This window comes from Podarcis erhardii (genome assembly GCF_964252035.2).
Source record: "Podarcis erhardii genome assembly, chromosome: 4".
Taxonomy (NCBI): Eukaryota; Metazoa; Chordata; class Lepidosauria; order Squamata; family Lacertidae; genus Podarcis; species Podarcis erhardii.
This window is the reverse complement of record NC_138508.1, coordinates 68,831,840-68,845,596: the sequence shown is the minus strand read 5'-3', so window position 1 is coordinate 68,845,596 and position 13,757 is coordinate 68,831,840. Positions and strand designations below refer to the sequence as shown.

General features: G+C 38.3%; 2 protein-coding genes across 9 annotated transcripts in view; one reads left to right on the top strand and one right to left on the bottom strand.

Annotated features, from left to right (window-relative positions):
- OFD1 (OFD1 centriole and centriolar satellite protein) overlaps positions 1–10,673 on the top strand; it is a 27,018-nt gene extending 16,345 nt beyond the window's left edge. For 2 of the 4 annotated variants that reach the window (XM_081858666.1, XM_081858665.1), the window contains exons 16-23: positions 651–1,247; positions 1,841–1,988; positions 2,844–2,965; positions 4,858–4,974; positions 5,906–6,084; positions 7,949–8,113; positions 9,794–9,855; positions 10,266–10,673. In XM_081858666.1, coding sequence (XP_081714792.1) covers positions 651–1,247; positions 1,841–1,988; positions 2,844–2,965; positions 4,858–4,974; positions 5,906–6,084; positions 7,949–8,113; positions 9,794–9,855; positions 10,266–10,317 — 1,442 coding nt within the window. In that variant the 3' untranslated portion in view covers positions 10,318–10,673. The remainder of the gene's footprint in view (positions 1–650; positions 1,248–1,840; positions 1,989–2,843; positions 2,966–4,857; positions 4,975–5,905; positions 6,085–7,948; positions 8,114–9,793; positions 9,856–10,265) is intronic. The other 2 variants (XM_081858667.1, XM_081858668.1) reach the window with 2 other exon arrangements.
- Positions 9,119–13,757, bottom strand: part of GPM6B (glycoprotein M6B) — a 104,936-nt gene continuing 100,297 nt past the window's right edge. For all 5 annotated transcript variants that reach the window (XM_081858760.1, XM_081858764.1, XM_081858762.1 and 2 more), the window contains one exon: positions 9,119–13,757. In XM_081858760.1, coding sequence (XP_081714886.1) covers positions 13,608–13,757 — 150 coding nt within the window. In that variant the 3' untranslated portion in view covers positions 9,119–13,607.

Below are 13,757 nucleotides of genomic sequence, written 5' to 3'. Positions count from 1 at the left end.
GGCTTACAATTTCATGGACTAAAGGCTCCTTAATCAGAGCCAAGAAATGAAAAGAGTCTATGCCATTTTTAGCCAGAAACCTTCCATAACTATATTTTATTTCTCCCAACTCAGATTTTCTTATTTACCCCCCCCCCCACCGTTCATTGCTTTCTGTTACAACATTCTTTGTTTGAAATCACAATTTCTGAAATCGAGTTAAGTCCAATTTAAATGTGGCTTTCTGTGTATTTGGTCCCCCCCCCCCGCCTTGGGTACCTTATTATAGTTTTAAGAGACCTCATACTCCTCCTCGAATCTTGAAATGACTAGGCAAATACTTTCATTATACTTCTACATTTGATTTTGAAATGTGACTGCCTTCTGCTGGTATAGGCAGCTCTTTGGATCTAACTCTCCTCTTTTGTGGCTCTGATACTTTCAGCTTAATTTGAATATTTTCTGCTCATTTTGTTTGATCGTACTAACTTTAAAAACCTGAAATTTGAGGGGTTTTTGCTATATTTAAGCATGTTGAATTTGTGTGTAGAATAACTATATTAAAATGTAAGGTAAGTTCAGTTTTCAGTTTTGCATGCTAATTATACGATGACCCAATCAAATTTTTTCTTAAATTCTTTTCTTTATCTCTATTAAATTCTTGCCTGTAGCATTAGAGAATGAAGTGTATCGGAATCCAAAGCCCTCTTTGGTTGATCGTTCTATCATTGACTTATTTGGTGACAAGACTGTACCTCCTGATATTTATATAGATGGTGCTTTCCTGAAAACACAGCCAATGGCTGATATTATTGGAATGGGAAATGGTACAAGCCCCAGACATCATCACCACGTACTGAAATCTAACACTTCACAAGATTCTGATTTAGAATTTGTAGCTAATACAAAGGCTAGAATAAAAGAATTGGAGAGAGAAGCTGAATATTTAGAAGAGGCCTACAGGAATTACCAATACAGAGCCATTCAAACCACACCTGGCCCAGCAAAAACCACATTCTCTTCACCTATGGCAAGTAACTTTAACATGGCATCTCGCCAAAGACTTTGGTTTGCACAGGATGATCTATATTCCCAAGAAGTACCCTTTCACTGCCAAAAAAGTAAAAGCTATAGATGGACACCAGGAAATGGGGATCACTTGAAAGATCATCTAACCCCTCCACGGAGGAAGTCTACTTCTAGACGTCTGTCTTCTACTCCTGTTTCTAAAGCAAAGAGAAATATTAGTAACAAGCTGTTTTCTGAAGGTAAGCAATTTGATATTCATGAATTATGAGTGAAGTTGTTGCTTTGTGTGGGTATCAGGAGCAGAGTTTTCTGCCGTGATGGTTCCTTCCCTTGGGTCCATTTCTATGTACTGCAAACATGGAAATGCTGTTTTTCATCTAACCCCCTTTTAATGCCACACTATTTATCATTGAAACTGTTAGTCTTTTACTTGTAGACTCTCTGTAGTCTGTGTGTGTGTGTGTGTGTGTACATACGTACACACACACACACACAGTATACTCTGATTAAACACTCTCTTGCTCCTGCTATTTATTCAAAACATGGAGATAAACTTAAGTGAGAAGTACTGTGCAGAAAAAAATATTTTGTATTTTTTCCACAATGAACCAATTTTTTTCTAATCTGAAAACCAGTGTTAGAGAGTACCAAGCCTATCTTTTAAGCACTCAGAGTCTTCCAATGTTCCTGTGTTTTTACCCCTCCTTAAAGTATTCTGTGGTTTTCCAGGAACAATTTCCAATGCACATCACTGGTATTAAGTGTTTTGTTGCTTACAGTAGCTGTTCAGATACTATTGCACAGTAATATGTGGTTGCCTTCTGTTCTGCAGATACAGTTGCCTCATCTTTTGCTGCCCCTCATCAGAATGCAGACCAACCTCTCTCCCCCATTCAAAGAACAGGCAACCTTTCATCTCCTGAACATGCTTCTAATATATCAGTTTCTTCTTCCCCAGCCTCCTGCAAACAAAAACTAAGGTAATGTTTATATAGTGGCCAAAGATCTTCAGCTATGTCATGTCCCATATTTGTGTGTTACCTGTTGATATCCGTAATCAAACATTCTTCCAAGAGCATGGTTTATCCTCAGGCACTTCAGTAGTTACAGTATCTTTTTGTGTACTGCATTTTTAATACATTACAGAAACATGGAGATATACCAAACATTTCCTAATCCCTTACACAAGCTGTGTGGGTTTTTTTTGCTGCTGAAGGCTGTGCTCTTGCATTCAAAAAGAGATGGAGATAGTAGTGGGCCTCTAACATGCAGACTCGGGGGTAGTGGTGAGTGAGTAGTGGTTGCTTAACTTTTGTGGGTCCATATCCTGACCATGTTGTTCCACTTTGAGAGCTGTATCCCATAAGAGTTAGTGTGTTTGGTAATACTGCACCAGGAAGAAAGTAGAGAGTACTGTACAGTGGTATGCAAGTTGATAAAATGATGAGGCAACCTTGCTATTGTGAATAGGAGATCATGAGTTTAGACATTGGATATTGTGACTGAAATCTGAATTATTAGAACACTTGGACAGCATGGAAGCTGTCATCCAGACTGCAGAAAGGAACCTCGCTATGGTTTTCCCCCTCCATACAACCATAACTCAGTTTTCTGATGGTTGATGCTGGCATAGGGAAGACTGTGCATAAAGGCTCCTCCTGCAAGAGCAAAACAAAGAGCTTTGATAAACCTTTCTTGTAACTAATGTTCATGTCTTTGTATGTTATGCCCATGGTGTGCTCTGCAGATGTGACACAGGCCTATTAACTTAACGTTTTAGAAACTTTTCTAAACAAAATATAATCACTTTTCTCCATCTCTTTCCTTCCTTTTAGTCTTCATCAGCAGCAAGGTGAAACTCAGGGTGTTAGTGACTCTGCAAAATCTGAGAAGCTCCTGTATAAAGACCTTGGAAATGATGACTCTGACCTTGGAAATGATGAGTCTGCCAGTAAATGTAAGTTTTTACTATATTTTTCAGAAAGAAGCAATGCAGAAATTTTATATCTGGGAGCCACCTTTTTTTTAAAGCCAGAAATCTCTTAAGTATGACTCTTCGGGTTTTTTGGATTTTCATAACTTCTCAACTTGTTCTAAGGAAATGGGGGTGCCTTTTAAGCCACCCCTTTTACCAGGCAACTGTGCAATGGTCTTAACATATAAAATGCATAGAACTGAAGCCTAGCCTAATCCTTGTGTGGTGTATGTATGTGTGCAAATGTTAGTGGGAATGGTATTGGACATTGTATGATTTACACATTGGGCTTGGGAACCCACATTAGTAGAAAAGCAAAATATGCAGAAGCTGAAGCTGTACAGGTTATATTGGTGAGGCCTTTTAAGATCTCCATTGCTGGCATAGGCAAAGTATGAAGTCAGAGCTTTGGGAAACTCTGGCACTCTCCTGATAGACATTTTAGTATATTTGATGTTTGCCACAACCTGGAAATGAAAAACTAGAGATAGTTTAAAACTGAGCTTTCCAAACTGTGTGTCGTGACACATTAGTGTGTTGGCGGCAGTGTGTAGTTGTGTCACGCAAATGCTTCTTGCGCTCCTTCCGGGGCTGGAAAGGGATTACTTTAACTTCCAGTTTGCTAGTAAAACTGAATTACTGTTTTGCAAAATGATGCATGTCTTAAATGTGTGTCACCAACATGAAAAGTTTGGAAAGCTCTGGTTTAAAACTTAGAAGATGTGATGTAAAATAATGTGATTTAATGAAAGTGAAAAATGTTTGAATTGGATAATGCACAGGGAAAACCAGTAAGTGCATGAAAGAGAGGGTTACAGCACTGGATATACAGTACAAACTATAATTTTGGTTGGACAGAACTATAGAGGGAGTGCAAATTAAAGCTTTGCCAAAAAAATGCAACTATAACTTATTGGCTTGTGCTGCTATCACACAGTTCCTTGTGTTGATTCTCTCAGTGTTTGTAGATTGATATGAAAGGATAGATGGGCACATGTGTACACATGTATACATTATCACTGGCAGTAGAGGCTTGGCTAAGGAGGTGGGGGGGGCATGGTATACAAAAAAATTGTAAGATGTGTGGCATGCTGCATGTGACAGGTACCTTAGACTAATCGTCTGGATATTGAGCCTGTAAATTAGCCAGGTTATATTTTGATATAATCTGTATCGGGGATGGAGAACCCTTGGCACTTCAGATGGTATTGGACTGTAACTCCCATAAGCCACAGTCTATGTGGCCATTGCTTAGGGGTGATGGCAGTTGTGGCCCTTCAGATGTTGCTGTTCCTTATAAAAACAAGATGTATATAATAACAGTAATGAAAAACCTGATATGAAAAGATAACAGACTGCTGCTTTCTGACAGAACCTTTCTGACAGTGATGTTTATGTGTGGTGATAGAGGAGTTGAAACAAGTGGAGAGGGACATGATGCTTGCAAGCCCTACCAAACACCAATAAACTCCAGCCTGAGAAGAGGCAAAACTATAGGAAACTTGAAAGTTTTGTTTTATGGAAGTGACTCAAATGCAACCAGGCTCTCCATATTTTGCATTCATGCTTGTGTCTCATTGGTGGATTTTAATCCTACAAAGTCCACATTGAGTTGAAGCTGTTTTGACTCTTTGCTTAGGAAACATATTGTAAGAACTAGTTTCCAAGCCAGACAGTCCCATGATTCTGATTAAAACAGCCCATTTGAAGTTTCTTCATTCTTAGGGTAATGGTTGGCTTGGCCAAGAAGAGCACTTAATTAATGGCTTACACTTATGCATTCTGAACTCAGTCATTCCCACACTGTGTCCATTTCTTTGCCCTGCTTTGATAATTGCAGAATAATGAGGGCATTGTTCCTGCTTCTCCTCTAGATCAAGACGACATTCCAGAACAGCTCGAAAGCGATGTGTCACATCCATCTCACATTGTTAGTGGAAGCCATGTTCCGGCTACTGTGCCAGCAGTGGGCACTTCACAGCAGGAAATAAGTGAGTTTTCAGCTCAAACAAGTGTGAATAGCCATTTTAGATGGCTTGTTTATCAAAGTATATGGAAACTGAATCTTTTGCAGCATCTTGTCTGAAATACAGTAAATGGTATTATTTTAAACTGGCTACTGTCCATAACAGAGTATCTTCCTAATATATTTCAGTTTAGAGCTGCTTCAGTCAACTTAAGAACATAATTTTTAAGCTTCTCCATATCTGTAACAGAAAGGCACACAATTATGTTAGACATTTGAAGATAAGGCAACAAGGGTAGAGGGCTTAACAAAGGAACCTAGGGGAACTCGAGATGGGTGGGGAGTGAGTTTGATCGTGACTATTCTCCCTGCATAGTGCACCACTTTCAACAATTTGTATGGCTAAAGATAGGGATTCCAGAGGGCAAATGTTGAGAGAAACAGAAGCTCTATGAAGTAACATGTTTCTTGTTTGCATATTGGGGCAGCTGAAAGGGTAATATTTGTGACAGGGAGCCCTGCAGCAGTCCTCTTCTCAAGCCTACTATTTCTGTTAGACAGCTGTAACTGCTGTACTTGAAATTTTGTTTTGTTTTGTGACATTTCAACAAAATGTACCCTAACCATTAATATATTTCTACTGCACCATCATGATGACTAGGCACAGGCAGGTTTTCTGTAGCTTAGTGATCTTGCACAGTCTTATGTAGAGAGTTTATTGGGCAGCCATAGAGTTGGAAAATCACCAATATACATTAAATGGAGGTAAAGGAAGCCGAATACAGTTTATGCAGGACTTGACATATTCTGCTTCTCTGGATTATTAGTCTTTTCTGTGCACTGTTAAGTACCTATTTGTTTGGAATAATATGCATCCATATACCTTAACTGTTTGATTTAATGCTTCAGAATGCAAAACTGTCTTTCTTTGCTTAATACTGCCCTCTATGTATTAGGTGGAGCAGAAATAACAGCCCTGGAGAAACAAAAGCATCCTGAAGAACAGGAGGAAGAAGAAGAGGAGGAGGAGCAGGAGGAGCAAAAATGGGAAGAGAGGGAAGGAAAAAGGCAGCAAGAGAGGCAGGACACTTTGGAAAGAAAGCAAGGAGAACTGGAAAAAGCAAATGAAGAATTGGTAATGCATTTCAGAGTCTTGGTGATTTAAAATAGTTATTATAAACTAAAGAGTACTTTCTTTTTCTGGACTAGGACTGTAGATACAGGCAGCCTCCCCCCCCCCCCCATTTACATGCGTCCAGTATGTGTTTGATTTTGTAAACTCACATCACGCCGAACCCAGAAGTGACCTGGAAACGCCATAAAGACATCACTTAAAGGGCGCAATGGGGGTGGGGTGTTTGCAGGCTTTTTCAGTGGGTTTCAGTTATACGCAATTGAACCGATGCACACAGTGCCTCGGAACGTAAACCCTGTGTAAACAGGGGGGCTGCCTGTATAGACAACAGATTCTCAGAGGCAGTTTTGTGGAGTGGCTGTTGCGTGTAGTGTGCTGATAGAATTTCTGCAGAACTTGTTTTCCTTCCGGTGGAGATTGATAGATCAGAAGCTATTTGCCACCTGCCATTTTACCACCATATTGATTTGCCAGGGATATGAGTAAGCTGCTGTAAAGCTGCATTAAATTGGGTTTTCCCTGCTCTATTATATCCCCACTATATCCCACCCACCCTGGTTGAACAGAAATCAAATTTATTATATTGGATTATTCATAGTGCTTTAGTACTGGTAAAAGGAAAGTGTTTTACAAATAAAAATAAACTGGACAACCTTTGAATATTTCCTTTTGGAAGAAGGAGATGGTTTATAGAGCAGCTATTTTTGAAGCTCTTTGTGCAGAATAGGAATTTTTATAAATGATCACTTCTGAGAGTATGCTGTCTTGGGGTGCTCTGATGATAGGAGGCTGCAGCCCTGCTACTTCTAATGGCAGGCTGGAGTCCTTCCCATCCAGTGGACTTCCTCATGAGGAACTATGTGGTCAGCATTTCTTACCATTTCAGTAATAAAACCAAGATATGACACATTAATCTGACACCACCAAAGATGGAAAGTAAACTGCATCAGTTGTTCTTAGTATATGTTCTGGGGAAAGGGACCACTACAAACATTCTCTTGGAGAACTGACTTTCTAACAATACTTTGCATTTAGTTGTTTTACTTTTTATGCAAGTATTTCTAAACCACCATATAAAATATCAGGACTGTGTGTAACATTAAAGACATAAAACACCATTTGAGAAAGCAAAATACAGATAATGGTTAAGGTCACTGGCAAATAAAAAATTAAGCTGCTACAGTGAGCTTTCAACATTAATAAAAGGCCTTCAAGTGTCACCTGAAAGTCAATAGCAAGGGTGCCTGCTGAATCTGCTGGAAAAATGTTCTCTATAGCATGGGATTGCAACATCAAATGCCCAACCTCTAGTTGAGGCCAGTTGCGCTTCTGTAAAATGGGGGATTTGATAATCAAATGTAGTTTAGTTCTGGTTGAAGTAAGCCACTTATTGATTACTGTGAGGATTTAACTTGTGTTTGAAGAGACATCATTATTGCAGGCAATTTGCTGCAACTAATTTTGTGCTGTTTCTTAAATATAGTCCTTTAAGAGCCTTATAAAAGTACAGTGGTACCTCGGGTTACATACGCTTCAGGTTACATACGCTTCAGGTTACAGACTCCGCTAACCCAGAAATAGTACCTCGGGTTAAGAACTTTGTTTCAGGATGAGAACAGAAATCGTGCTCCGGCGGCACGGCACCAGCAGCAGGAGGCCCCATTAGCTAAAGTAGTGCTTCAGGTTAAGAACAGTTTCAGGTTAAGAATGGACCTGCGGAACGAATTAAGTACTTAACCCGAGGTACCACTGTATAGGATGCTGAGTGTAGGTAGGATTATGTTACCAGTGGGCCACATTTAAGTGGAGCGTTCCTTTCTTTTCTGTTAAAATGTTTTATGGTGTTCATTTGGTTTCATAAAAGTGTATGCAAGAGTCAGTGGAAACCGAGAAAAAGCATGAAGATGTAGCAGATATGGAAACCATTATCTCAAAGTCTGAAGAGCATGGTGGTGATGCTATTCCTAATCCACTGGAAAAATACATGAAAATAATACAGCAGAATCGGGAGCAGGAGTTTGCAAATGAGGTGATGTTGTCCATTATTCTTACATCTAATGTCCTGTGGTTAGTAGGAGGTCTCCCATCTAGGTTCTGATCTGAACCAAATGTGCTTAGCGTCAACAAGATGGTGGTTTAATGCACCTGAGATGTATTAGTTTGCGAACTCACGTACTCCAAGAACTCCTTTGTCTTTTTCACACTGGACAAGCAAGCATGCAAGATAGCATGTACACAACCAATTAAAGAGTAGAACAAGATCTAATTAATTTAAAATGTTGAGGTCTAGCTTTTGCTGTATCAGAAACTTGGGATATAAAGTCTACCTTATGTTTCCCCCACTTGAGGTCATTTAATAGCCTATTGCCAAATTATTTCGGTTAATAACTAACAAAAATTTCCAATGTACTAGATTGTTGTTGCAAACCTTGTGGATATTTGCAGTTGAGCTGATTCTTCTGCAGCTTGCTTTGCGGTTATCCAGAATTAACCATCTTCAGCTGAATTAATGATTAGCTTACAAGGACGGATTCCAAGCCATCATACTTCCTTGATTATAGCTTTTTGGCTTAATGAGTCATGCTTCATGCATATACAGTAAATTTCTAGTAGCCACACTTGAGTTCAGCTTGGCAAAACCTGCTGTTTATAGCTACACTTTTTTGCTGTATGATATCAAATTCAAAAAGGAACAGTAGAATGTTAGATCCTCTCTGTGCATCAAAATATCCAGGACTGAATGCTGTAAGCAATCTAAACGAATCACTGGAAAGCGCTATCATTTGTTACTGGGGGGGGGGGGGCTTACCTGTGGCCCTCCAGATGCTGTTGAACTCCCAACTCCTGGTCTGTGGTCAGTAATAATAGGTATTTGTAGTACAGTAACAGTTGGAGGTTCCCCACATCTGTTCTACTGTTGATCTATGTCAGTCATTTTGAATTGGTAATACGCAGTGATACCACTATAATTCCATCACGCTGCGGTACAGTGATCTCTGCTTGGTCTTGTAACATACAAATTCTTGCATCAAACTACTTTCTTAATCTTTTATTCACTGATCACTTTTGACAAATACAAGATCATTTGAATTTGGCAATGATACTAGAAAAAATAGTGGGCAAATACTTAAGTGTGTACATTCTGGTTTTAAACAGTTTAAACATACAGGTTTAAGATTACCCACAGACCTATGGAGACTACAAAATTTTGTCTGGAAAAGGTCATACTATGGTAGAAAACCAATAACAGGACATGTGAAATATGCCAAACTAAAATTTCTGATAACAAATTCCATTACAAAGCTGTTCAGACATAAGCATGCTATTTTTGAAATAAAGACCAAAAAACCCCATTGCAGTCAATAAGATTGTGTCTCTATCAGTGGCTGTTTCAATTGGTTGAAAGCAGAGAGAGAAGAAGACCAATTGCCATTTAGCACCTTCACTCCTAGAACTGCCCCACTCCAGCAGCCATTCCACCTTGCCGTGTACAAGCTAGAACAGGAATGTGTGTGTTCACCTTCATTCCCGCCCTTTTGCATTGTATCTGTTAGATGATAATGCATCGTGGCAGTGACCTGTCCTTTCTACTCTCTGTATAGCACTTAGGGTAATTTTAAGTACCTAATCATATTCCTGATTTTTGAGTAGCAGTGGAATGTGGAGACCACACAAAAGCAACCAGTAACAACTTTCTTTTCTCTATTAGGACTTCAAGAAAGAAGCTGAAGTATTTTCTGAGAAACTCTCAGGTAGTGGAAAGGAGGACAGGTATGCATCTTTCTAGTGCTTGACGTGTATGGTTCATATTTATTTATTTTTGCTTTTTTTATCAAGTGGGGCCTTTTTGCATTAAAACAAATCCTTTCCAATAAACACTTTTAATTGCATACTAATTACACTTGTCTGGTAATCTTTACTGTATTGCAGTTGAATTAAGATTTGTTAATTTGAGCAGGTCCCTATTTATAGATTGTTTGTGATAGCAAATGTTGGGGAAGGAGATTTCACCACATCCCTGTAAGTGTCCAAATTATCCCTCCCCCTATAAAAAACCTCCTCTAGATGATTGGGGGACTTACGATTTGATGTGTATGCTGTGTGAGGGAAGGGTAGATGGGAATCCTAAGGAGGAGAAGTGTATTAGTCTGTTTCAAAATTCATTATTATCTGTTTTCCAGCTTTAGTGCTGCAGCCACTCTTCATGGAGAGCCTGATGATGATTTCTGGTGAATATCGATTAGCAGGGGCTCCCTAACCAGAGAAGTGCACTTCTTTTTCATCAGAGGAAGCACCACAAACTAGGGTGAGATTCTGAACATTGGAATATTGCCATCTGCATAATTCAGGAAGAACATACTAAAAATGAAACATTGCTGTTTGTTGGCACAAAGTTGCTATCAGTGCTACTGAAACAGTGTTTCAGAGAATTGCTTCCTACCTGAACAACCAATTTTACGTGTTTAAAATATGCCAGTACAATAAAAATAGCTTTTTATAGAGGCAGTGGGGAAACATTCAAATCAGGTTGGTTTACCTTGTTTTACAAATGAATATTTTTAAAAGAATAAAGCAGCAGTCATAGAAAATTCTGTGTTTAAATCTATTTGAAATATTTTCTTCCAGAGTTTATATTACAGACTGTACAGATAATTGACCAGCTGTCTATATAAGCATAGCTCAAAGCTCTAGAATGAAAACTGTGTTTAGACATTTAAGTTTTGGGGTGATGTGCTTAAGCAGCTTTTGACTTTATTGAATAGTGACGCTACAATTTCCTGCTGCTGCACATCCTTTAGCTACTCTTTAAAAACAAACTAGGGCATCAGCAAGAGTTCAGTCAAGCACACTATAAAAATTAAGTGCTTGTGATTGGGACTACTTCCTGTTAAAAGTACATGGTATTGAAAACGATGATTTACACTATTATTATGTTTAAATTTTGGAAATGGCTGTCATAGTATGAAACTGGCCTGAAAAATTGGGGCAACTGTCTGAACTCACTAAAATTGAATCATATTATCAATGCATTTTAGAGGAGAGTTCCTTGGGAAAGTGATGAAAGAATATTCCCACTTTACAAGCTTTGTAATTAGTGGGAAATGCTGGTACAGATGAATCGATGGGACCTGATTTGTTGAAATGCCAGAGATTTTGGAAGTTGAAATATATCCTGGCTTCATGTAGTTTGACCACGCCACACTAAAATAATGAAACACACTATAGATGGGAAAATTTTGCAGTGAGCTTATGAGAGACACCAGGCATGCCTCAAGCAGCAGTTCTCCTAAGACAAAGTTGAGCAAATAGTACTCTATTTCAAAATCAATTACTGAGAACAGGCCCTTGCAGATTAGCATCTTTCAAAACACTTTTGCATATTTGTTTGCTAATTTGACTGCTCTCATTTCTTAAGAGACAGAAACTAACAAATTTATGTTTATGTCAAACTGTATCAAACCTGAACTGTGAAATACAATATTGTTGTTTTTTGCCCCAAAGGTAAACTGATAGTGGCAAATGCATATACCAAATAATGTGCACACTTTTTGAAAGTCAGACTCAGTCCAGAAGCACCCTAGCACTGAAGGATATCACATCTTGATAAGATGCAGGGAAAGGTCTATCTTCCTATGTCCGTTGGTTGCCATATTTTTCAATAGATACTAAAACTTCCAATTATGTGTCACCGAAACACTAGCTTTGGGATGGCTGTCTATACTGCTACAACTGTTTCAAAACCTTCTTAAAATAAGCATACACAAATATTGGTTCTATTATCTACAAATATTTATTGTAACACTTGGATATAACTACAGGAAGCCCTTGGCACTGATAGAAAATATTGATTCACGGTTAGGTTACAAAAATTTATACATAGCAAAATTTAATGCTCTTTACATAAAAAATATTAGACTACTTAAACAAAACTTCAAAAAACTCCCAGTAAATAGCTACATAGAATTAGAAAAGAATTAGGCTTTAAGACACTGTCCGTTACCTTTATGCAAACACTGGACTAGTAAGAACATCACCTGCATTGCTGTAGAAATTTGTTTCCTTCATGCAACAGGTAAAAACAAACACTAAGCTATTTTTTATCTGCTCTATATAGATTTTGCCTCTTTAAAAAGAAAGTCAGATTAGGCATGTAACAAACTCAAACGCAAGGTAATACCTGAAGTTTTTTCCACATTAATATTTTTTTCCTTTAAAAACTTTCTAAAGAAACATGTGCTTCCTTTATCTTTATACACTTCTGTATGAGCTACAGGAGCATGGTTAATATTCAGCAAACGTTCAAAACTAATCAAACCACACATTAACATGGATGTATGACTTGACTTTTTTACTGATTTAAAACTCACCGATGTACTTAAAGTTTCTCCAACATTTATATTTTTTTTATTTAAAAAAAGCACACCAAAGATACCATCACTAGTACTCAAGCTAGCACTGAATGTTTCTGAAAATGTTAGAAGGCAGATTTTGTGGGAAACACTTTTAAAATGGCACCCAATATTTTACTGAACACCAAATTTCTTAAAAGAGAAAACAAATAAGCACTGTCTATAAATGTGCTGAGCACCAAAATTGAGACGGGTGGTTGACCTGTGCTCTGTATGGCTATGGTTTTTTATGTTCTACAAATTGTTATCTGCTCACTTAAAACAATTTTATCAGTATAATTTCAACTAGGTAACACTTTCTGCTTTGATAAAATACATGATAATGATCTCCCACTGCTATATAAATGCTTCAGACATTTATAGAAAATAAATATTAAGGCAAAGCTGACATTTATTTTCTGAGAAGGGGATCATTATCCTGATCCAAGGGTCTGTCTACATTCCATCAAACGGTATAAAATTAAAAGAAAACAAACTCTGGGCAACAGTGCCCAGCTTACTCTGTAAGTGCAGTAGAACAACAGTGGCTCATTACAGCATCAATGAAAAGGGAGTGGCTCAGAAAATAACACTTCTGGCATTTAGTCCACAAAATCCAGTTTTAATTTTGACAGAGTCTGAATAAGATTATTTGTAACTTCCTGAAACCGTATCAAATAAGCACAACTATCAGTATTCAGAAGAAAGGGAATAACTAGTCATACTAGAATCTTAGTTACTTACATCTGTGTAATTATATACAGCCTTTAAAATCTTTTAGTCATTACAGGGCTGGATACCAACTGTGGTAGCCTGTTTTGAAAGGAGCGTGTTCCTTCAGTAATTCTTTTATAATTGCCAAGAGATATCCATAAAGATCCTTGACCTGGTAACATGTTTTTCTAAAGTGGCCTAGAGACAACCTCTCTCCCCTCCCTCCCCCCCCCCAAAAAAACCCCTCCAATCGCAGTGCTAAAGGAATGGAGGATATCCACTGCAAATTTTCCCTATGATCATGGCCCAGGAGCATGAATGTGAAGTTTTTATACTTCTGCATTTGCTTGGACATGCATCTGTTCTGCAGAGCAGCTGCTTGATGATTTGTCAGAGCTACAAAATTCTTCTGGCAAACATTTATGTGTAAGAATTGAGTTGCTCTTTGGACCGAGACTGGATATCCTGAAGCTCCTGTTCTTCTTTTGCTTTGATATCCTGGTAAGCCTGCATTTTGCTCGCATCCTTTAAGTAGGCCCAGTTAGAGGACAGTATCATGAGGAAGTGTAT